This window comes from Hipposideros armiger, unplaced genomic scaffold (genome assembly GCF_001890085.2).
Source record: "Hipposideros armiger isolate ML-2016 unplaced genomic scaffold, ASM189008v1 scaffold_798, whole genome shotgun sequence".
NCBI lineage: Eukaryota > Metazoa > Chordata > Mammalia > Chiroptera > Hipposideridae > Hipposideros > Hipposideros armiger.
Window position 1 is genome coordinate 173,671 of NW_017732148.1, and position 25,398 is coordinate 199,068.

Genomic DNA, 25,398 nt, shown 5'->3' on the forward strand with positions numbered 1-25,398 from the left:
TATATATATATATATATATATATATATATATATATAGAGAGAGAGAGAGAGAGAGAGAGAGAGAGAGAGAGAGAGAGAGAGAGATTTACTTTGCAGCTACTCCAAGGTATTTTTTACAGTCATTGATTTACTATTTCAACATTAGAACTATTACGACTGCCATCAGTTTGTTTGTTCATATACTTTACAGTGAGTGTATCTGGGATAGCTATGTTATTTTCATTATTGAAAAGGAAGAGTATATTTTACCTAGGGCTGAATTTACCTAGGGTCCTGCCCTATGTTGTTTTTGCTACTTGGGTTAGTTTTGCTTCTGTCGTTTTGTTTGCTTTTAAGGCATACTTTAAATTGGAAATGCTTTTCAAGTATTTATATAAAAGTGATTCCGCCCAATTAAGATTTTACATTTATAAACCCTCGGTCCTGTCCCTGATATCTCTAAACCTTGTGTTTGGAACAGAATTAGTAATATTGGCAGCACTTTCACTTTTAGTACCATTATGTAGTTCTTATTAGGATTAACATCATATTGCACACAAATAATGTTATTCCATCATGAAGAATGTATTTGAGAATAAGGATATGTTATCAACACCACGTTCCTCCCAAACTATGTAGAGATGCTGTATAATATGGAAAATTTTTATTATGCTTAAAGTTCTGGTTCATACAAAGTAAAATATGTAAAACTCTAAATGACTTTCCTCCCACCTCCCCCTACAGATGGTGGTGCTAATAATTTTGGCCTGAATTTCTTGACCTTCATCATCCTTTTCAACAATCTCATTCCTATCAGCTTGTTGGTTACATTAGAAGTGGTGAAATTTACCCAGGCATACTTCATAAATTGGGTAAATATGAATTATTATTTTTTATCTCTTGAAACATACATTTGTCTTTTTTTTTCTGATACAATTTTTTGTTCTCTTGAAAACAAAATTAAACCTTAATTATACCTTACCTTTTATTGACTATAAGATGACATTTCAAAATATTTTAGAACCTAATATAATTTTAACAAATTCATTTTACATGGAAAATCAGTAACAACATCTCATCTCAGCATCTTACATAGAAATGATAAAACACAAGTTTATAGACCAGGCAACTCTGGGGAAAATAGGTCTGTAGTTCAGGAAACCTATTTTGGGTTTTTTTGTGGTCTTGGGGAAAAGGAGAACCATGGGGTTTGGAGTTAAAATATCTGAACTGTAGTTCTAGTTCTATAATTTACTAGCTGTGTGAATTTTGCCAAGCCACTTGACTTCTTTGAGACTTAATTTTTTGGACACTCACATAGAAATGACAAAACACGTTTTACCTGCATCTCAACGTGGTTATATAGACCAAAGGACTTTCACGACATAGCAGACAGCTTTATAAACAATTGAACACTATAAAAATTATAGTGTATTCACTACTTGTAACAATTAGACTGTCTATTATGTTTTCTACATCTATGTAGTTTATTTTACCACACTGTAAACAATTTCATCTGTGTTTGAATTTTTCTTCTTAATTTTTAAAAATGTTTTTTTAATTTTGGGAAAATGTGCTGGAAAAAATGTGTTTCTTAAATGTTTTGTTGATAAAATATGTTGCTTATCCTCAGTTTTATTTTTACCAAAGTTAAAATTAATGAATTTATGTAAATTAAATAAATCTTTAGGCCTAATCTGCCTGAGTTTAAGTTTTCTTTTATTTTGAGGAATTTTGGTATTTTGATGTTTCTTTTCTTTATTTTTTATTTTTTATCAGTTACAGTTGACATTCAGTATTACTTTATATTAGTTTCAGGTATACAGCATAATGGTTAGACTGTTATATAATTTATGCAGTGATCCCTTGATGTTTCTTTTTAAATCACTTAAAAAAGTTTTTCAATAAGAACAGTGTTAGGATTTTTAAAAATATAACTGATGATACTTATGTAACTGCTCATTATCTTCCCATGGTAAATGATCCACTTCAACTGTCAATCTCTTAAATCATTGGTAAAAGATCGTTATAATTTAGAAATCTAAAATAAGCTGCAAGTATAGCTCATTTCATGCAGGAGATGTTACTGAAAAATTGTGTAATAAAATTTGTATAAATATAATTAAAATATATTGAACATTTCCCACTTATAATAATAAGAAATAATATGGTAACTCATTGTGAAAATCCAATAACTAGTCCACCGCTGTACTATTTTATATTTGGATTTTCAAAATAATATTTGCTTTAAATAATTATATAATTTTAGTGTTGGATGAACCCAGCAGGCTTATACTTTTCAACCACCTTTGTAATATACAGATATTTTATAACATTCCTGACAGAAGAGATCTTCCCTTACTAGGGAGCTCCTTCCTTATATAGAAATGAAATTAATAGCTGCCTCCTCTTGGTTCTGGTTCTGCCCAGTAGATCTTTCGTGGAAGTGTCTACTCTTGTTTCCGAATGATATCCTTGTGAAATATTTGAACTCGACCATCATGCCTATTCTTCTATCATATCCTTTCCTCCCAACAAAGCATCTTCTGTCTCCTTCTGGTCTTCATTTGACATGATTTCCAACTTAATCCCCATTCCAGTCACTCCTCCCTGAACCTCACCCGCTTGTTTACTATCCCTCTTAAAACATGGCACCTACAACTCAAGAGCCTGTTCCAAAATGGGTATTGCTATTGATCAGTCTGAAATACAGACATGGAAGAGATCAGCTTTGGCTTTTTCATTTGACGTGAAAACCAATAAACCCTGACTTGTCAATAAAATGTGCTACTATAGAAAATATTAATTTTTAAAGTATTCATAGTCAAACTTCATAATTCTGGACGCAAAGCAAGCACACATTGGTACAAAAACTGTACATTTTTGTTTGGGTTTTGAGAAGGCGCTCATTTTGCTTTCAAGTATATACAGTGTAAGAAACGACCAAGAAAGTACAACCAGGGAGGATCCCTTAGATAATTTTTCCAGGGGTTTGAAGTTTTAGTTATTTGAGCAATATTTAGTTGCTGTTATTTTAACTCACATTAAGCACTTAGATTGTGTCAGACACTGTAGGAAGCACTTTATATACATAATCTTAATCCTTCCAGTAGGGCCCATATATGGGAAATGGTGGAAAGATAGTAAACTAGAATCACCTGATTCCAAAGACATGCTCTAACCACCATCCTGTTCTGTTCTTACTGTGAAATATAATAGCCTGTGTTGAGTACTTTTCAGGGAAATCAACCGAAATGGTATAGGGATGGCAAGAGATGAGAGTGGTTGCATACATAACTCACCAGTTAAAATAAAATTTCACTCAATCTCTTATTACCCGTTGTATTCAATGATTTATTTTATATTTTTTTAAAAAGGATCTTGACATGCACTATGAACCCACAGACACTGCTGCTATGGCTCGAACATCTAATCTGAATGAGGAACTTGGCCAGGTAAATGAAATTTCTTGTTGAGGTATTGAAGTGGAAGTCAAATTCGTTGTAATTTTTGCCTCATGTGGCAACTTCGTATGAATGGACAGTTCCTAATTTTTCATTATTTGAATAATCAGCATAAATACATGTTAGTACATACCTATCAGTTTCATTTTTAGTAAGTGAAGTTTTCAAAACATTATTTAAAGCATATTTTGCTACTACACTGGGGGATGTCCTTCAGTATATAAACTCCCAGTATTAAAATTGTTCATAGGTTTTGACCAGAAAGGAAAAAATGTTAAATTGATAAATGAAGTTTTGTGAGTCGAAGTATAATAGTAGTCAAACAGGAATTTTAGATTTATAATTCATACAACATTCACATATATGTGTATATTTGTAATCGCATTATACGTACTAACTGAGAAGAGATTTTTGTGTGTGTACCGTTGCCATTTGCTCTTATTTTTCAAGTAACATTTGGGCCAGAATTATCCTTTTTCTTACCAGTTCAAATGTTGTGTGAAGTTTTTTGCAGAAGCTATTACCAATTCTAGAATTGTTTGTTATGTGGAGAAATGTTGATGTTTGAGTGCTCCATAAATGTTAGGTAGCAGTAATGGCTCTTTCTAGTGGAAATTCAGACCGTATTGAGGCAGATGCCACATGACTGTAGCTCTTCTAATATCTTGGTAGTCTTCAGTGTTCATGTATGAAACAATTCATTGCTGAAATACTAAAACAGATAGTTGAACATAATACTTAATGTGCAGAAAGTAGTCAATTAATAGTATTCATCTGCCCCTACAATGTAACAAAATTGATAAAAAGCATAACGATTTCCCTCCTCTGTAAGAGACTGACTGGCATAAAATTGCTTCTGAAATTTTAATGACATTTCAAACTTTTTTTTTTAGGTAAAATACATATTTTCTGACAAAACTGGTACTCTGACATGCAATGTAATGCAATTTAAGAAGTGCACCATAGCTGGAGTTGCTTATGGGTGAGTTTCTTTCCCTTTTCATTAGAGTGTAAAATACACATTTAATTAGTGCTAACAGTTTGGTACATTTTGAGAATTCATTTAGGACAGATTATTTTTTTTAATCTAGAAAGCAGCTGTTTTAATTTCAGCATACATGTATCTGTTGTATTTTATATTTATATTTATATGTGTTTTGTATTTAAGTATTGTTTTTCATTTGGGATTACCTGTGAAGTGGGGCTCTGCCCTGTAATATTTCGGTGTATAGAAATGTCAAAGGTCTGTGTCTGGCTCTGGTAATAAGGTTCCGATACACTTCCCTTTACCTTGCCTCTAAGTTAGAGTAGATCTTGTGATACGAACACGCAGACTGTCCTTGGACACTTTTCAAGTTAAAACATTGTTCCGTCTCTGATGGTCCCTTTGATTTGTTTTTGTCTTTTATCATCTCTCGTCTTTGCAGTTACAGAACAGTTTCAATATCTGATTACAGGAAGGAAGTAGAGACATGAATCCTAAATCCCTGGGTAATGAGTATCATCAAAATATTTCATCAGGCTATTACTGTTCCATAGAATGTGCTGTTGAGCACTTATTTTAATCTTACATCCAGGTATATCTGCCTGAACTGTTGTTGTTGTTTTTTTTTAAGATACTTTGTAGGGTAATGTGAGAAAATTAATGTCTACCTTTCCTAAAAAGACAAGATCAAAAGGTGAAACATACTCCTGATTGAAAACAGTTGTCTATTACCAAATTTTCCAACCATCTTTATCTGCAAGTAAGACTGGTAAATATCTGCCCCTTAGCCAAACACACAAGGATGCTTGCTTTTGGATTTTCTGGCCTTTATCCACTCTTCCCCACTCACACTCTGTCTCCAGGCACTAAGCTAGTGTAAAAATAATATATTGAATTTTGAGAATGCCTTAGTTAAAATTTTAAGTAACCACTTGGTAGAAAATTCTAAAAGCATATGATTACTCCTACACTCAACTGTCTACAAAGAGAAATAGATGGAGGCAGATATGCTTGTTCTTTGGGCTAGCAGAGAGTGTGACTAAAAATGGCTTCAAACTGTGTGTGTAAAAGAAGCTAAAAAGACATTTGATTGAATGGCTTATTCACATTGTAAAGACAGCTGTTAATTTGAGAAGCATACTTACTATTTGCAGGGCAGAGTGTGATTGTTCAGCTTTCCTCTTTGTCTGAAGATCTAATTCTCTTAGACAAAAGAGCCTCTCCTCGCTCCAACCCCGAAACTGCTACAGACCTCACTGTTTGGTCAGCTGCCGGAGCAGGAGAGGTACAGACACACTTTGTGACATCATGTGTATTCGGCCCACATTATCCCAGAAGGGCGAAGGAAAGGCCTGTTATGATTCTAGAGTTTGTTGCATTCTACTTGCTGGCAGATTTATAGTGAGGTTTGTTTTTACACAAATTCTGCATTCATTCATATAGGTGATTTTTAAGAGTGATCTCTTTTAATCATTGACATCCTTTTTTATTTTGTCTAATTTCCAACTGAATAAACAAGTTTCAAATTAGTAAGATTACTGATTGTGAATTTATCAGAGCAGAAAGCTGGAATGATACCTAGGTGCTCTTTTCTTCTGCATTTTATCAGGGTTTTTTTCCTATTCTTGGGTAAGTCCTGAAATACTTGCAGGCAGTTGTTTTAAAGAGCAGTATTCTCCCTGTAGCTATTGGTGATATTGTCACTAACAACTATATCATGAAGTTTTTGTTTTTGTATTTTTTTTTTTAAGCTGAGCCATCCTGCCACCTGTTGGCAGCTCAGCGGCTGCTCAGCTCAGGCCGGGACTCAAACCGCTGTTGCTCAGAGCTCACACTCTTGAGCGAGCTCTTAACCAGCTGAGCCACTCGGCCGGCCCAACTATATTATGATAGCGTGGGTTTGAGACTGGTAAATATCAAAGTAGTATTAGGAGTTAAGAATTGTTCCGATTTAGATTAAGTTTCCAGTGAAACAGATTTCCTCTTGGGAAAATGACCTCTGTTAATACTGAGGTGTAGTCATAAGACATGTGTTCTAGTCGTAACTTCGGCACTGATTCAGCCTGCCACCCTAGACAATCCCTTTCAAATATTACAAATTCTTTAAAATGAGGATAGTGGGACCAGATCTTTAAGATTTTTTTTCCCCCTAGATACAAAATTCTAACATATTTAGAAACTAAAAAAAAAAACACACAAAAAAAAACCCAGGTCTTCCTTTGTTTGCAAATTTTAACTATATAAATGGAAATATGGTTCTTCTTTGGATGCTGTATCATGTTTCTAAGACTGCCGGAGCCTTGTCGAGTGAAGCTAGTTGTTAAACTGCTTCCAATAATCATGTGTACATTGTATGTGTGCTTTCAGGATCCTTAACCCTGATTGAGTGTTTAATCAACATCCTCTCCCCAAACATCCTGATGAACAATTGGAATGTCAGAATTGTAGAGAGTTGTGAACATAACGAAGGCTTTGGAGAAACCATGAGACTTCAGACTGCCCAGGTGTTTACAGTAGGAGGCGCACCACTATTACTTAATTCTGCCCAACTCCACAGGAAAAAGTACTTACCATAAGCCACTTCTCTGTGGGAATTTCCTCAGGGCACTCTTGGGTTATAGGAATCCAGACAGGGAAATAACAGGCTTTCACTATTCCATTTGCCCCACAGCAGTGTTTTTAACACTTGTTTAATATGGGGAACCATTAGATAGGTGCACTTCTAGCTCCAGCAGAAGAAAGCATGGTATTTATCCCCCCCAGAAGTGGCAAAACAAAGGAGAATAACACAAACTTTCACATACTAACAAATGCCTTTGGGGCTATAATTTCAGAGCTGGTGCTTTTTAAGAATTTTTAAGAAGTAAGATCAAACCTACTTTTACCCTAGGTAGAGTCAGAGGTGAAGTTCTCTTGGCTTTTATCAGTTTGAAGGACAAGACTTAAAGTGTCTTGATCCTATAATCTTCGCCTGGTTCTATGTATTCCACAGGTTTGTAAGCATTAATTTAACACTTAATGCTTCAAAGTTTAGTCTTTTTAAATTTTCTCTCATTTTACATAACATTTGCCCCAAATTAGATTCATGATGGGCAATGAAATAAAAAGATTTGCACACACTTACAGATAATGATTACTTTGCAGAGATCAACTTTGTATCAGAGATGCCGCCATGCTTAAATTCATTAGATTGTTTTAGTAGATCATTTTTTAGTTAAATGTAAATGAATTGTGATGTCATTTGTAAATTTAGCTTATTACAAACTAGATATACTGTTACACATTTAAAGTATCACTTTAGCAAATTGTTTCCTATAGGGAATAAGTCAGTTTTATTGTAGTTACTTGGATGGGAGGAATAGTAAAGAGGCTTTTATGTGGCTGAGATTCTCAATATAGTGAGCATTCTAGGCCACAATCCTGAGTACCATCTTTGTCAATAATTTCAACCTTACTATTTGAATGACCTGATGAGCCGGGCAAGGCTTAACGTGGTACAGTCTCTAAAGTAAAAAAATATATATATATATTTTAAGTAAACTAAACAGTGCTTTTCATGTAGGCAAAAATTTAATCAATATTAAAAACATTTCATAGATGTTTTCCCTTTAAATGAAAAAATGAATGTCCCTAAAAGAAATTTTTATATATGAATACAGTAGGTAAATACCTTTACTTGACAATATTTTTTTTTAGCAATATGTTTGCTGAAAGGATCAGCTACTTCTTCAACACTGTGAAGAGACTGACCATGAGAAACCTCATAGTTACATAATACTTAGCCCTAAATCTAGATTATAACCCACAGACTTATCTTACTACTCACCATGACTGGTAGTGAAAGCTGGATAAACATCAATAATTGTTCATTTACTTCAGCAAATATTTATCTCCTATGGATGTGGTACTTTGTTAGATGATGGGGCTATAATGAGCAACAGAATGATCATGGTTCCCGCCCCCTCAAGTTATAACCTAATAGGGGGGTAATGGATGTTAATTAAGTAATCATGCAGACAAAGATAAAATCCTAACATAGTTTGTGTGAGTCTGTGATTGGGGGTTGATCTAATTAGGGAGGTCAGGAACTGAGAAAGTGATACTGGAGCTGAGATCTAAGAATGCATTTGATTAAGTGAGGAACTGACCAAGCAGATATCACAGCACTGACATGCCCACAAAGGCAGACAGCCAGGCAGGGAGGACATGCATACCAGGGCTGCTGGAGCAGCGCAATCCCTGGGAAACGCATACAGACAGGATCAGTAGCAGGTGTGGGGGTGGCCTGCGCTGAATAGCGCTCAGCATGTCAGGGCTGGACCACACTGGGGTGAGCGAGCGACCCTGAGCCTTGAGCTCTGTGGTTTTTAAGCTGCATAACTTGAGAAACAGTGCTTCCTCTCCTGGTGTGTGAGATCAGGGGCTGCTGTACAACACCAGTGCAACATGGCAGCACCAGTCCCCACCCCCCACCCCGGTAGAGTCTGGGGGACTGAGTCCAACCCTTGATGTTGATCAGAATTGATTGCTGTAAGCCCCACCATTGCCCTTCCTGGAGACCAGCCCACAAGGGGCTTGGTTAGCCCTTCCTCTCAAGCATCTACAGAAGCCCCTGTGATAGGAGATAGAATAGTGAGTAAAAGGGACTGCCTGCATGGTGGTTGGAGTGAAGACAGTGGATACTGCACTCGAGGCAGTCCAGTGCTTTGGAGCTAGAAGAGGTGCCTTGGAATGATGGGGCCCGTATCATGGCCAGTTTGGTGGAAGGGTAAAGAGAGTAGGTGGTCATGTAGGGAGTGAAAGGATCCCAGTGAAGGTAATTGTACATCTGTCAAAAAATAACAATGATTTTACATTTGTACTGAATGCTGCATTTTTAAAAATTTACCTATATCTAATATATTTAATTAAAAGGAAAAATATTGAATAGACATATACAATGAAAGAAATGGGAGATAAGAAAAATCTGCTCTAGTTGCTAAGAGAATAGATCTTAAATGTTTTCACCACAAAAAAAGAAATGGTAATTATGTGGTGTGATGGAGGTGTTAGCTAACATTAAGGTGGTAATCATTTTGCTATATATACATGTATCAAATCAACACATTGTACACCTTAAACTTACACAGTGTTATATGTCAGTTATATCTCAATAAAGCCGGGGGAAAATGAACAATATAAAAAAGAAATGTAATAAATACATACATCATACATAAAAGAAAATCTGTGTCGTATATTATGGGCCACTTCTGATGAATACATGACTGGCTGGTTAAAATTAAAACTGTTAAAATCAAACTTCCTTAGTGCTCACATGAGCTAGTGAATGAAATTAAGGTATTGATGAATGGGTTTTCTGTTTGAAATGGCAAATGGTTTAATAACCAAATTATGATTTAAGTGAAAACTTTTGAATCTCAGTTCATCTTAAAATGTGTTTCCATTTAATTATAGAAATGTAATTAACTTTAATATATCTGCTTAAACAACCATCACCTCATGGTAGTCAAATTTACTTCTAAAATGTATTTGGCAAATTGTACCTGTGTGATAGTTTGTTCCTAGGTGTTAGCATGTTTGTTTCATTAAAACACTTTGTTCTGATTATGCAATATGTGATTGATTTTCCATTGGCTTTAGCTTTTTTTTAAACTGCTAAGTTCAACTATTTCCTACTGAAGTCTATGTATGATTTCAGTAAATTTCATGGTGAAGAGGCAAGTTGGCTATCCAGTTATAGAATAACTTTGCAACTGCTTAGTTACCATAACTCATCATTCTACTAACTATACTGTCATTCTTTCAGAATCAACTAAAAGTTCATTTTCTTAACCTTTAGCGGTCCATCTTTTAGTACTTCCCTTATTCACACTTTTGTTTCCAGCCTTTCTGTGATGATTTTTCCTTTCTTTCTGTCCCTCCTCTCGCTTTCTGAAGCCATGTCCCTGAACCCGAGGATTATGGCTGCTCTCCCGATGAATGGTAAGCTGCATGGACCTTTCTGTCTCCTTGATGTCTTTAGAAGGTTTACATTGTGCTGTTTTGTTAGACACATTCACTACTTTTGAGAAAAGCATGACTGATCAGGTGGGGCAACAATGCTGTGAAGTTTGTAGTTGTTGAAATTCATTGAATATCCTTGATTTCCTATTGAATAACCTTTAGCCATTTTGTAAAGTTTAAAGGTTGGGCTTCTCGGAGTTTTACATTATGTATCTATAATAAATGCTGTAATGATCAACCTGGGGTCGGCCCCTGGGCTGTGGACACCTAAGATATCCGTTACTAACTCCAGAAGTTGTTTATTTAGCTCAGCACCGCCACCTTCTGCCACTATGTATGTATTCTACAGATCTACAAAAAGATGCTACTGAAACTTACCCAAGCAGCGGAAATTTCCTTTACATTTCTTTTCATTAATTTACTAAATCTGTTTGGTAGCTATAAACATTTTTTAAAATGAAATGTCTGAGACAAATGTTGGAAGCACTAGAGTTAACTGGAGTATAATTAACTTTAGAATTACTAAAGATGGAGTTTTATAAGTTTAATTTCAATACTTTGTGGAGTTTTGGGTTTTTTTATTGTAAAATTCCCCCTCCATGGATTTACATTTTCCTTTAGAATAGTATAAGTTTATTTCGATATTTTTATAATTCATCATGATTTGGTGGCACGTGAAATTTCAGAAAACAGGTTCTTTTAAAACTGGTGACTGTAGAAGGCATTGTGACTTTATAAGTGGTGACATGTTTATTTTCGGGTTACATATGTGTTGAATGATTAAGCCACATTTCCAATATGCATGGAAGTCTAATAACATCATTTAATACTTTTCAATTTGGATTTTATTTCAACAAAGTGGAGATTTGATAACAACTTGCAGTAAACCTCATGGTACGTAGGGTTAATGACAGAGGCAGCTATTAATAGCTGTTTGGTTCATGTGATAACTGATGGGTCATCACATTTAAGCTCATTGCTTCGAGTGTCATGCATTTCAACACCTATGCACAACTGAATAATTTTTAGTATTTTTTTTTCAAATGTGCCAAAGCATCTTACTGTTGGTAGATAATTCAAATTTAATGGTGTAGCTATTCCCTTTTACTTAATCCTTTGAGAATACAGCTAAAATTTTAACTATATCTTTTTTATTTGTTACTTTTCTATAGCATTAAGATAATTCTACTAATTTTAACCCCTGTTCATTAATATAGAATATACATTTTTCTAAGGAAATTCATTTAGTCTTAAGAGAAGGGAATTGCCTTTACCATATTTTTATTACAATTGAATGGAAATCACAAAAATTGTTGGTTTACTCAGGTCATTGAAAATATCCTACTTTTAATGGCGTTTGTTTCATGACTTTCATCATTGTTGTAAAGAGAATGTTATTTTATCTAGTTTAATAAGCTCCTTTTGTAAAATACCCTTTGAAAAATTTGATATTTGATACTCTAAACAAGTTAACTCCAATTTTAAAAATGTCAGCATCTTCATAAATTGTACCGTTCCACTTGCAGTTACATATTAACTTAGATATTAATGATATTTTTAAGAATAAACACTAGGGAAGGCTTTTGCCCCTTTTGTAATAAAGTGAGCTTTATTTTAAATATATGCTTGGATTCCCCGTCTATCAAATAGTTACCTGTGGACCTGCAAAGATGAAAGAATAGATATTTTTTGAGCTTTTGTTGTGTCCTGAGACCTATGCAGTGGTCAAGGAAGCAGACTTTGAATTCTGACCATCCAAGTTCACATCCTTGATCCTTCTGGTGCCCTTGAACAAACTGCCTAATCTCCCCACCTGTCTCTTCTCATCTGGTAGAATGTGGACCTCATAGGGAGGTTGTGAAGATGAAGTGAGGTCTGTTTTTACAGGGCTCAGAAGAGTGTTTGAACATAGTAAGCACACAGAGAGTCTTAGCTCTGGTGTCTCTCACTGAAGCCTCATACATATTTGAGGAGCTGTGATTGACGTGATTATTTTAAAGTTGGTGAAATTTAGGCAAAGAAGCTAATAAGTAACTTGCCCCAAAGTACGCAACCAGTAGGAGCCAAAGTTAAAACCTCACTCAGCCTGGTTATACATCCTACAGACTTTAAAGAACTTTGGAGGATATCTGCTTTTAGAGCATAAGATATCTTTACTCTTTGTCATTTTATTTTTTCCTTGTTTCTTTCTTGTTTTGTTAAGGAAACAAGAACAGGTAAAATTTAACTGACATGAGAAAAGTTAGCACGGCAGTGGGGACAACTTTGCATATTCATAAAGCTGGCATCTCCCCAATTTCATCCAATTGGTTTCATGTTGCCAGTGAAACCAATATCACAAGTGTGAGCCCGGTGGGATCCTGTGCTCCAGGCGCCTAACCACATCTTCACGCTGCTGGTCTTCAGGGGTAAACTAGAGCGTGTGATGACTGTATATCCAAAATCTGAATTTTCATTCCTATCTGTCAGCAGCTCCACTTTGCAGTGTGAAGTTCATTGAAGTCCGTATGTAAAACCTGTGTCCTGTTTATGTTTACTGCCCCACTTGAACCGTATTCACCACAGTGAATGTCAAATTAAAGAAACATATAACTGGGCAGCAGGTTAGCTCAGTTGGTTAGAGCAAAGTGCTCATAAACACCAAGGTTGCCAGTTCGATCCCTACATGGGCCACTGAGCTGCGCCCTCCACAACTAGATTGAAACAACTACTTGACTTGGAGCTGATGGGTCCTGGAAAAACACACTGTTCCCCAATAAAATTTTACAAAAGCACATAACAACACTTAAATGTATGTAGGTTATTTTACATTTAGTTGAATTTGAAGGCAAACCTGTAATGTAGTAACCCTTTCAAGCATATTCTCTTGACAATAAAGATAATTGGATGATGGCTGTAGCTCTACTCACTTAAATATATTAATATAAATAGTTGACAGAAATGAAATCACTTTCCAGCCAGTAGCCACTTACTCCAAAATTGGTATGGTGTTCTTCTTACTGTAAAGTACCACAGCAAACCTTACAGATTGATTCTTTCTATTAAAAATCTATACTGTTGGGCCGGCGGAGTGGCGCGATGGTTAAGAACTCGCTTGGGATGCCAGAGGGCCCCGGTTCGGATCCCACATATGAGGGCCAGTGACACTGCCCTCCACAGCTAAGATGCTGAACAACAGTTCAACCTGGAGCTGGGCTGCCGTGAGTCGCCGGCGACGGCGTAGGCTGCAGTCCCTGTGGCAGTGGGTTGCCATGGGCTACCGTATGTAGCCAGCAGCCAGCGTGAGCGGCCAGCAGCCGCAGTGAGCAGCCGTCCAGAAGCCGGCGACTGATCTGCCTCGCCAGAGAAAAGCGCAATGATGGTGCCAACTTGGGCCAGTAAAGCAACATCCTCCACAACTAGATTGAAGAACAAAACGACAGCAACTTGTCTGTTCCCCTTCCCCCAATTCCCCAGCACTGTTCCCATCCCCCCAATTCCCCAATAAAAATCTTTAAAAAAAAAAAAAACTATACTGTTGGAGGGGAAAATCTGCTTATTCTCAGCATCCATGTAGCCCTAAGATACGGTTATTTTCCAAAGCTATATATTGCCGTAACTATTTTTTTTCTGATGTTTATATGGAAAATTTCAAGCACAAACAAAAGTAGACAGATGTACCCATCCATTCACTTCAATATATACACTCAGTACCAATTTCTATTAGTCTATATCTTTCCCTCACTATTATTTTGAAACATATTCCAGATAACATATTCGTTTTTTCTTAACTATTTAATAAATAGTTCCACATTATTCTTTCTGATAGTTTTTTGTCTTTTAAGTTAATACTAGTGAGGGTGATTCTCTAAAAGGATTACCTTCAAGCGTTCTGTGTTTAGTCATTTCACTGTGATTTTTAGTATTCTGATATTAGTGGATAGTACTATTTTCTGGTTTATTTCCTCATTTCATTCTGATATATAATGTTGTATGCAATGATTGGTATTTCTTTATTCCGCTGTAACAGCTAGGCTCACTAAAGCATTCTTCCAGGTGTGACTGCATAATAATGAGATCTAACACATCCAAATTAGTGTTAGTCTTCAAAGAAATTTGACAGGTAATTTATTTATTCCAATGAAGCAGCTGTTTCAGAGAATGTTGTGGAACTCCTCTTCTGTAATTGCCTTCAGAAATACTATGAGCCACACAGAAAAGCAGATCTCATCACTTGGGTTAAACCAGTGTCCAACAGAAATATTATTGGATTCAATCACTGGTTCATACTGTTGAACTTGACCAGACCTGACTCCAAATAACAAATTTATTTCTAAATATTAAATCTCCCTTTAAGGAATTTTGATTTGGAACCAGTAGCACCATTTAAAAGCCAGAGGTGCATATTCTTTGACAAAACAAGTGCTTCACAATCACACTGCCGTTTGTCTTCCTGGGTGTGCATGTGTGTAGTGTGTATATGTGTATAGTGTGTACATTTAGTTTATATGCAAGGTGTATATATATATATTTCAGGTGGTTGACTTGGATTTTGTTCTTGTTTTTTATTTTTAATTTAAATTTGATTTATTTTTTAAGTTCATAATGCATTAACATGTTACAAATTCAAAGTGTGTAAAGAAGGAGAGGTTTTCCTCCCTTCCCTGTCTTAAAGCCCTCCGCTTTTCCTCCCAAAGGCAACCAGGGTAAGCGATTTCAAGTGTATCTTTCCAGATCTATACATGTATGGATTTTTTGTCTCATATTGTTACAGAAAGTGAAGCATACTGCATAGTTTGTATCAGCTTTTCTTCTGACAGTGCATCTTTGAGATTTGTCCATATTTCATGAAGATCTAACCATTTTTCATATTGTATTCTGTTGTGTGGATGCAATAAACTTTTTTAAAGCAACACACTGGATAGAACTTAGGTTATTTCTAACCTTTTGCTATTAAAAATGAGCTACAACGAATGAATGTATACATGCAACATTTTGCACCAGGTAGATAACTATATAAATTCCTAGAAGTGGAATTACTGGATCAAAGGATAAATGTATTTTAAATGTTGATAGAAATTGCCCAATTGCCCTTGTTAGAAGCTGAACCAATTTTCATTGCTTTGTGTGTGTGTGTTGTTTTGTTTTTATTTATTTTTTTTAAATTAAAATTTATTGGGGTGACAATTGTTAGCAAAGTTACATAGATTTCAGGTGTACAACTCTGTAATACATCATCTATATATCACATTGTGTGTTCACCACCCAGAGTCTGTTCTCCTTCCATCACCATATATTTGATCCCCTTTACTCTCATCTACTACCTTCCTCCCCCTTATCCTCTGGTAACCACTAAACTATTGTCTGTGTCTATGAGTTTTGTTTCTTCATTTGTTTTTTTTGTTGTTCTTTTGTTGTTTTCAGTTTTATATACCACATATCAATGAAATCATATGGTTCTCTACTTTTTCTGTCTGACTTGTTTCGCTTAGCATTATAATCTCAAGATCCATCCATATTGTTGCAAAAGGCACTATTTCATCTTTTCTTATGGCAGAATAGTATTCCATTGTGTATATGTACCACACCTTCTTTATCCAATCATCTATCGAAGGACACTTTGGTTGTTTCCATGTCTTGGCCACCATAAATAAAGCTGCAATGAACATCGGAGTACATATATCTTTATGAATAAATGTTTTCAGATTTTTTGACTAGATACCCAAGAGACAGATTGTTGGGTCACATGGTAATTCTATTCTTAATTTTTTGAGGAACCTCCACACTGCCTTCCAGAGCAGCTGCACCAATCTGCATTCCCACCAACAGTGTATAAGGGTTTCTTTTTCTCCACAGCCTCTCGAAAACGTATTATTTGTCTTGTTGATGACAGCCATTCTAACCGGTGTGAGGTGATATCTCATTGTGGTTTTGATTTGCATTTCTCTGATGATTAGGGATGTTGAGCATTTTTTCATATGTCAGTATGTCCTCTTTGGATAAATGTCTGTTCAGGTCCTCTGCCCATTTTTTAATTGGATTATTTGTTTTTTTGTTGTTGAGTTGTATGAGTCTTTTTATATATTTTGGATATTCGCCCCTTATCAGAGGCATTGTTTGCAAAAATCTTCTTCCTTTCAGTTGGTTGCATCTTTATTTTGTCGATGGTTTCTGTTGCTGTGCAGAAGCTTTTTAGTTTGCAATAGTCCCATTCATTTATTTTAGCTTTTACTTCCCTTGCCTTTGAGGTCAAATTCATAAAATGCTCTTTGAACCCAAGGTCCATAAGTTTAGTGCCTATGTTTTCTGATATGCAGTTTATTGTTTCAGGTCTTATGTTTAGGCCTTTGATCCATTTTGAGTTGATTTTGGTACATGGTGACAGATAGCAATCTAGTTTCATTCTTTTACACGTGGCTTTCTAATTCTCCCAGCACCGTTTATTGAAGAGGCTGTCTTTTCTCCATTGTATGTTTTTGTCTTCTTGGTAAAAAATTATCTGTCCATATTTATGTGGGTTTATTTCTGAGTTTTCAATTCTATTCCATTGGTCTGTGTGTCTGTTTTTCTGCCAATATCATACTGTTTTGATTATTGTTGCTCTGTAGTACAAGCTGATGTCAGGGAGTGTGATACCTCTGGCATTGTTCTTTTTCTTAGGATTGCTTTGGCTATTCGTTGTCTTTTGTGGTTCCATACCAATTTTCATTCTTACCAATGATAATATGATTTAACTTTTTCTGTAATCACAACAGCACAGAGTTGTCAAACTTTATTTCTGTCAAATTGATACATTTAAATTTCACTTCTTTCATACAGGATTAGGCTGAACTTATTTTTAAAGCCAGTTGTATTTTCTTGTCTATAAACTGTGTGTTTATATCTTTTGCTCATTGTTCTACTGCATTGTTGATCTTTTTCTGATTGATTTCTATTAGTTCTTTTTATTTTCTGGAAATGAACCTTCCATATATGTACTATAAATCATTTTTCTCAGTTTGTTGTTTGGCTTTTAACTTTGCAGTAGTTTTTGCTCTGCAGAATTTAGCTTTCTGCAGTCAGATTATCTATTTGCTTTGTTTTCTGAATTATGTATAACACACCTTTTCTACACCTAAATTACTTTAAAGTTTTTCTTATCCTTAGTACTTATATTAAATTATTCATCCATCTGGAGTATATTTTTATTTAAAGTGAAAAGTATGGATCCAACTTTTTTCTTTTTTTTCTGGTGACCCTCTTGTTGACATGAATTTTGGATTTTAAAAAACTTCATAGTTCATACTGTCATATATGAAAACAGGTTATACCAATTGAGCCATATATGTCCTGAATTCTCTGTGAATTTTTATTGCAGTGGGGATTCTTCAGTTTTGTAGGATCAGAAAATAATTATGTACAATGTATCATAACTTTTAAATCAACCTTCAAGAAGCTGCAAATTATATGATGGGCCACCGGCTCATTGTTCTCCGTACCTTAATGTTGCACTGCCTACCTTGTTGGTTCTTATAAAAGTCTGTAATTTCTTTGTCTCCTTGTGAGCAAAGTGCCACTTGAAAATTTCTACGGAAAATTTTAATAAAATGTTGATGTCTTTTTATTTGTGAGCAGTTTGCAAATTCATGTAGTTTTGTCAACTGTCAGCTTAAAGTATTTTACTTTTAATGCAGTTGGTTCTTATCTTGAAATAACACGAGCTTCCTAGTGTTATCAGTTTACTTTTACTAAAAGTGAACGTTTTTGTATTTGGGGGAGGGGCAATGAGAGCTCTGTGCCTGAGTTACTCAACCCAGGCTATGTGATTAGCAGATGAGTTGTTTATGGTTTTTATGGTCTTGGAAGGGAAGCTGCATTCTGGAAGGAGAGTTCTTATGTAGCATTAGCCTTCATGGCGAGGGGAGGGTGGGATGTGTCCAGGTAAAAATTGCACTTGCATATCTAGTGTTATTTGTTATAAATACATTTGAAAGTTATATCATTTATGGTAACCATGATTTATAAAATGAAAGAATTACTGGTGAGATTAATAAGACATCTTCAGGCTTATAAAGGCTTTGAATCTGAAATTCTTTGAAAAGAAAATAGACCTTTACATACAAAATGTTACTGTGACTATTCCTTGACATTTCAATTAATCTAACAAATAAGTAGGAAAGTATTACTATGAACCACCAGTGAATACATTTTAATAATAGGGAGATTTCGTGGAGTCCAAATAATAAACTATTTTTAAGAAATAATAAAGATGCTAATAAAGATGTATTATACTATAATTTTGAGAATTAATAGACCAAACTACTACATGTAAATAAAGATGTATTTTATTATAAACATTCTAACTTCTTTCTTCAGTTTATGGGAAAATATATTTCATTGACGATATTGTGTATCTTCAATTATTCCAAATTCTTTTTTTTCTTCAGTGATTTCTCCTTCCTTTTAAACTGCTGGCTTTAAAATATGAAACTTGATATTTGGCATATTGGCATTGATAATATTCTTTGTAACCTGTAAAAAATGTGATTAAAAGTTTTCTAGGTTATAGTTATTTAATATCTGACACATTTTTTTATTGGTGAATTATTTCTGAAATTTTCTTCTATGCACTACAGCTTATACCTATACATTTTAACTGAATGTTGCAAAGTATATCCTTTGGGTTTGACATTCCCACTTAAATGTTCCTTGTTCTTCTGTGCATCTCAACATTTTCATATTAAATTGCATGGCCATGAGATTAACAATAGCTAGATTACCAAGGCAATTCTGACTCTATTTGTTTCATATGAAGTACATAATGTGTCTGCTGACCTGAAGATAGCCACAACACAGAAAAAATCCCAAACACTTTTATGATCTGTTCCCCTCATATATACAGAACAAATGTGACATGTATGTAAATATATCAGATATTTGTTAGTGGTGATTAAATATGTAAACAGTTTATTCATATTTTTATATTTCATATGATAATCGTGTAGTGTTAGTAACTACAAAAAAAGATTTCTCATAAGCTAAAGTAAAAGAATTAATCAATATTACTTTTTACAATAACTTAATTCTCAGAATTCCTAAACTTGAAAAAATTATGGAATTTGAAGAAATGTAATCCAGGTTTTTTAGCAGTTTGTTACATTTTTTAAATTAATTTTTTAAAATTTCATGTGACTATAATATAATTTCACTCCAGGAAAATGAACTTTATGCTATTTTTCATTACACTGCAAAAGTCTGTAGCATTTTAGAATGCTTGAAAATAGTTTATGATTCAGTCATGAAATCTGTGCTGTCTTATTTAGCAATGCACTCTATATTATATTTAATCAATTAGGTTTGCCGGCATAATGACTTATTTAAAAAATTACAGATTGATCAGTGAACTGCTGTAAATGAACGAAGTTTGCTCCATTTTTTTCCCCTTTAGGCAGAGCTCACAGTTTGGAGACGAAAAAACATTTAGTGATTCATCATTGCTGGAAAATCTCCAAAACAATCATGTAAGTGACATAAAAGCATTATATTTTCATTAATGAGGGAAAACTAATGATCTTAATTATCTTCCATCTTTATACTTTTTTTAAATTTTATGATTATTTTTAATAATTATCAAAATCTATTGCTAAATTTTTTTTTTTACTTAGCCAACATGAATTCATGGTTATTTGAAATTTGCTTTTAATATTATCATTATTAATATTGTATCTTTCAAAATGTTTTATGTTGAACATAAGAACCCTATTTATGAAACAACTCACTATTAACCATTGCAAAATATCTACGGAAATGAATTACCTGCTCAAAATGAGAGGTCAGTGCCAAATCTGTACAAGAAGAGCTCTAGACATCTGCCTCCCAATGTGAACATTCCACTTATGAAGCTACTGGAACTTATTAAAATTCCATCAGGTCAAATGATAGGGTTTCCTAGAGTTCTATGTCAAAACTTGAACTCATACTCATGACCCCAAAGCATCTCCCTCTGTAGCAGTGTGTGCCTGTGGATATTTTTGTATCCTTTTTTTCTTAAGAGAGCCTTCAACCAAATACTAGTTTCCTAAAACCTAGAGCTAGACCATCTCTTCCCGCTGTGTCCTCAGGTTCAGTAAATTACACCATCACCTACCTCATTACTCTTCTAGGAACTTAAAGGTTGCTTTTGATACCTCCTTGTCCCTCTGTCTCCATATCTATAGAGTCACCAAGTCCTTGTCAATACTGACTTCTAGAATATACCCGGAATGTCATCTTTACTTCATTCTCACTTTCACTACCCCAGTCCAGAATACCAGCATCCCCTGTGTGAGTTACCATGGTAGCCTCCTAACCAGCCTCTTTGTTTCCATTTTTACTCCCCTCCAATTCTTGCTGCACCAGACAACTGCAGTGATGCAAATGGAAATCAAGTTCTATCACGTCCCTGTTTGACACCATTCTCTGGCTTCCCTCTTAACTTATAAGGTTAAGTGATCTGGCCCAGGCCTACGTCGCCAACCTTGGAGCCACTCGCCCTTTTTTTCTCCTCAGGCCACACTGGCATTCTTGTAAACACGCTTCATTATTTCCTTCTTCAGGATATTTTCTGTCATGCTTGATGGAAAACTTTGCTTAGTTTCTCAAGAGGCTAAACATCATCAGCTTCAATATCACATTTTCTTGAAAACAACCACAAACTCGCCCAAATCACATTATATGATATTTGCACATTCTCTTCTTTATAGCGCTTTTCACTCCATAAATAAATAATATTTGTGTATGTATCTGTGTTCTGTTTTTCCCACAAGTCAAAGCTTCACAGGGCAGGCACCATGTCTGTTTTGTCTACTATTCTAACTTGAGCACAGTTTTTTCAAGTAGTGTTCTGATTTAGTTTCCCAGTCACTTCACTTTTTTTTTTTTTTTTGTCCAACATCTTAGAGGAATATTTTTCTTTATTAATTTGAATGACATTTTTCTTCATCAGGAGCCAGAGAGGCAGACAGATGTTTACTCTAAAAGGCCTGACTTCTTTTCTCCTGTAAACTCTAAGCTCCTTGCAGAAAGAATTCACTTTTATGTTTTCCTCAGGTTGTAAGAGTCCATTGTGCATAGGAATTGCTCAATCGATTCATTTTTATTTAGTAAAACATGTATCAGGTTATGCTTGCAATTTTTGGAGGGAGGGAAGACACAGCATTACAGAGGAACCCCCTGCCATCATCACCCCAACCCAAAGTAGTGGAACCACAGTACAGTTAGATGCCTAAAATGTACATCTGATCAGGAATTAGAACCAAATAAATGAACATTTTAGAATTTATCTCCTGTCTTCTGAGGACAGTATCCACCATATCTACCATTTTTACTGTGTAGTTTCTATTTGACAACACAAAGTTGCCTAGTATAAATATTTAGAAAATGAAGGAGAGAATTCAAGAATGAATGATTTTAGTTAAAATATATTTTCTTCATAATATTGTTGGCTTCTTAGTTGGCTATAACTTCACACTTTCAAAATTTAACAGCTATATTCTTAATAGACATAAAGTAATATTTCTATTACTAGTGTCAAATGTTTAAATGAAAAAGGCTAAATTATGTGTTTATTTCTTACAGCCAACTGCACCTATAATATGTGAATTCCTTACAATGATGGCAGTTTGTCACACAGCAGTACCAGAGCGAGAGGGTGATACGATTATTTATCAAGCAGCATCTCCAGGTACAAATGAAGCAATTGTGATGTATTTTTTTGGAGTGGAAAATTGTTCTGAAATTTGATACTGTCAAGAAAAAAAAAACAATAAATAAAATAAATAAATAAAATAACCAACTTATTTTTTTTAGACAAAAAAAGTTATTTACTAATTAGGAAAACCTTGGCTTTTAGAATTAAAAAATAAAATTTTTTTTGGAGTGGAAAATTGTTCTGAAATTTGATACTGTCAAGAAAAAAAACAATAAAAAAAAAATAAATAACCAACTTATTTTTTTTAGACAAAAAAAGTTATTTACTAATTAGGAAAACTTTGGCTTTTAGAATTAAATATACATTTTAAAATACAAAACTTTGTATATATAATTTTTGGTAGATGACATAAATGATGGAAATTTGAATAACAAAGTTCACACAAGTAAAAATACTTTTTTATATGTATATAGTAAGTTCTCTTTTCTTTATAAAAAACTAATAATAAACTATTAGTATAAACTGTTTTTACACATAAGCAGACAGAAAAAGAAAGATCTATTTGACTAAATCGTATGCATTTTAGAATACCAATTTTGCTTTCCTCTTTTGGAAATGATAATCAATGAGATTGTTGTGTATTTATTTGGATGAGGACAGTTTACACATTTGAAGGGATTCCATAAAATATGTATTAGCACAGTTATCAGTAATTTTAGGCCTATTTTCAATGTAAAATTGGGTAAATAATCAATCTGATTATTGTAAGATTTTAGGAAAGAAGGAACACACTTTGGAGAACTTTGTTGTAAATATTTTGAAATATATTCTAAACCAACACCTGTGACCTTGTAGAATGTACCAAATTTCTACTAAATATAAGAAATGTTACATCTCATATTGTTGAGATAGAAACTATGTGAATGTTCTCTTATCCCACACTCTACCCTCAGCAACAAGATTTGATATACCCTGGTGATTAAAGTAAATAATGTATGACAAAGCATCAATTCATTTATATCCATTTCAGTTGAATTCTCAATTGGTAGTAGTTTTTCTACGATCAACGTTTGAGGAGGAAAAAATCATAAAACAAGGCAGATTTGTGTCATTCATTTTAGAAAGGTTTTCTATGGAATATTCTGGCACAAGGAGTACATTTAAATTTTCCTTCTAATATATGACTCAGAGTGAGACTTAATCTTCAGATATATGACTCTGGGGTCTGTACTTATCTCAGATCCTTAAGATTATTCCACTCATTCCTTTGACATTGTCACATAATTTTAAAAGTAATTTCAATAACAGGCTAGAATAAAAAGAATTTTAATTCTTTTAAAATTAAACAGAAAATTATATTACAGTAATGTATTTCTCTGGTATTGGGGATAATTTTTATTTCACCATGTATTTGCTTTCAACTATTTTCCCAAAACAGATGAGGGAGCCTTGGTCAGAGCAGCCAAGCAATTGAATTTTGTTTTCACTGGAAGAACACCTGACTCAGTGATTATAGATTCGGTAAGTTATTTCTTTTTATCGTCAAAATAAATTTTATCTTTTTCATCAAAGTAATACATATGTGTAGCTTCAAAGATAAAATGCACAAACAATACCAAAAGGCTCATAATAAAATAGCGGTTCCCGACTCCAATTTCCCTCTCCAGAAGCAACCACTTTCTGTGCTTTTATCTCTTTCTTCAGGCATTTATAGATCTCATATTTTCAAAAAATATATGCAATTAACGATATACAATTTGATTCTTCAATTTCAGACATATCTATTGACTTTCTAGTCAATTATGTTAAAGGAGGATTTATCTCTCCTGACTCACCATCCCTTCCCAATATTATTATAATTATATTTCAGACTTTGGTTAGACTTGAACAAACATCTCTCAAAAGAAGATATCTGAATGGCCCATGAACACATGAAAAAACACATTGTTAGTCATCAGGGAAATGAAAATTAAAATCACAATGAAATTCCACTACATGCCACCAAAAGTGCTAAAATGAAAACCAATGGCACCAAGTGTTAATGAGAATACAGAGCACATGGCATAGCCCGGTCTTGCTGGTAGATGTGCAACATGATGCCATTGCTGTGGAAAACTTTTAGAGTTTCCTAACGCAGGTAAACATGTACCTGACCCAGCAATTGTACTCATAGTTTCCCAGGAGAAGTGAAAGCTTATTTCCACAAAAAGATGTCTAGTGGAATGTTCATAGTAGCCCAAAACTGGAAACAAACCAAATGCCCATTAAGAGGAAAATGGGCAAACAAACTGTGATATGGACTATCTAAACAATAAAAGGGAAGGAATTATTAATTCATTACCAGCGTGGATAAGTCTCAAAAACATTATGTTAAGCAAAAAAGAAAAACAAAACAAAACAAAAATCAGGCATAAAGGAGTGCATACCCTTTAATTTCACTTATGTTGAGCTCAAGATTAGGCGAAAGTGATTTGTGGTGGTAGAATTACAAACAGTGGTTGCCTCAGGATCAGGGAGGAGATTGATTGGAAAAGGTCACAAAGGAGTTTATAGGGCGATGAAAATGTTCTATCTTGATTGGGGTGATGGTTACACCGAGGATACCTTTGTCAAACTATATAATTTTCATTGAACTATACATTTAAGGTCTGTGTACTGTATTAACATATAAATTATATCTCATTAAAATGTTTAGTGTTTATATTATTACACCTGTATCACTATTCATAGCTGAACATTGTTGTATTCAGTAAATATTTCCGTTTTGTTTCCTGACATAAAACTATTTCCTGAAAATAATTCTTTCCTTTATTTCCTAATGATAAATCCCTCTTTTTGAATTGCTTAATTTTCCTTCCACCTATTACTAATTGTCCCCTTTAGAGAACGCTTGTATCAGATAATCTGTCAGTTGGCAGTTCTGTTCTTGAGTCACCCCTCTTGAAGCCCCTCATTCTCCTTGGTATGGGCCAGTTTTGTTCCACGGCTGCCTTCTGCGGCATTTTGGAGTTCCTTTTGATTTTCTTCTGTTTTAGACTATTCCCTATATCTCAAATCTTCTTTCTTAGTGAACACCCTTGTTCTGATGGAACACATACTCTGTCAGTGTTGTCAGGTTAAAACGTTGTTCCAGGAGCAGAGGACACAGTAGTGGTAGCTGTCAGCAAGCCCAGCGCCTGACTCTCAGGGCTCTATGATGTAGTAGTTGACAAAGTCTTGCTCATAGTTGTCACCCTGGAATCACTGTCCTATCTCTCTGGGGACTTTCTTTACCTCTATCCTGTGTTAGATCTTCTAATTCCTAAATCCCATATCTTCCT

General features: G+C 34.5%; 1 protein-coding gene across 1 annotated transcript in view; it reads left to right on the forward strand.

Annotated features, from left to right (window-relative positions):
- ATP8A1 (ATPase phospholipid transporting 8A1) overlaps positions 1 to 25,398 on the forward strand; it is a 211,590-nt gene that overhangs the window by 73,871 nt on the left and 112,321 nt on the right. Inside the window, exons 10-16 of the mRNA XM_019628491.1 lie at positions 707 to 851; positions 3,357 to 3,434; positions 4,337 to 4,425; positions 10,366 to 10,410; positions 19,838 to 19,910; positions 22,006 to 22,111; positions 23,517 to 23,599. Of these exons, the coding sequence (XP_019484036.1) occupies positions 707 to 851; positions 3,357 to 3,434; positions 4,337 to 4,425; positions 10,366 to 10,410; positions 19,838 to 19,910; positions 22,006 to 22,111; positions 23,517 to 23,599 (619 nt within the window). The remainder of the gene's footprint in view (positions 1 to 706; positions 852 to 3,356; positions 3,435 to 4,336; positions 4,426 to 10,365; positions 10,411 to 19,837; positions 19,911 to 22,005; positions 22,112 to 23,516; positions 23,600 to 25,398) is intronic.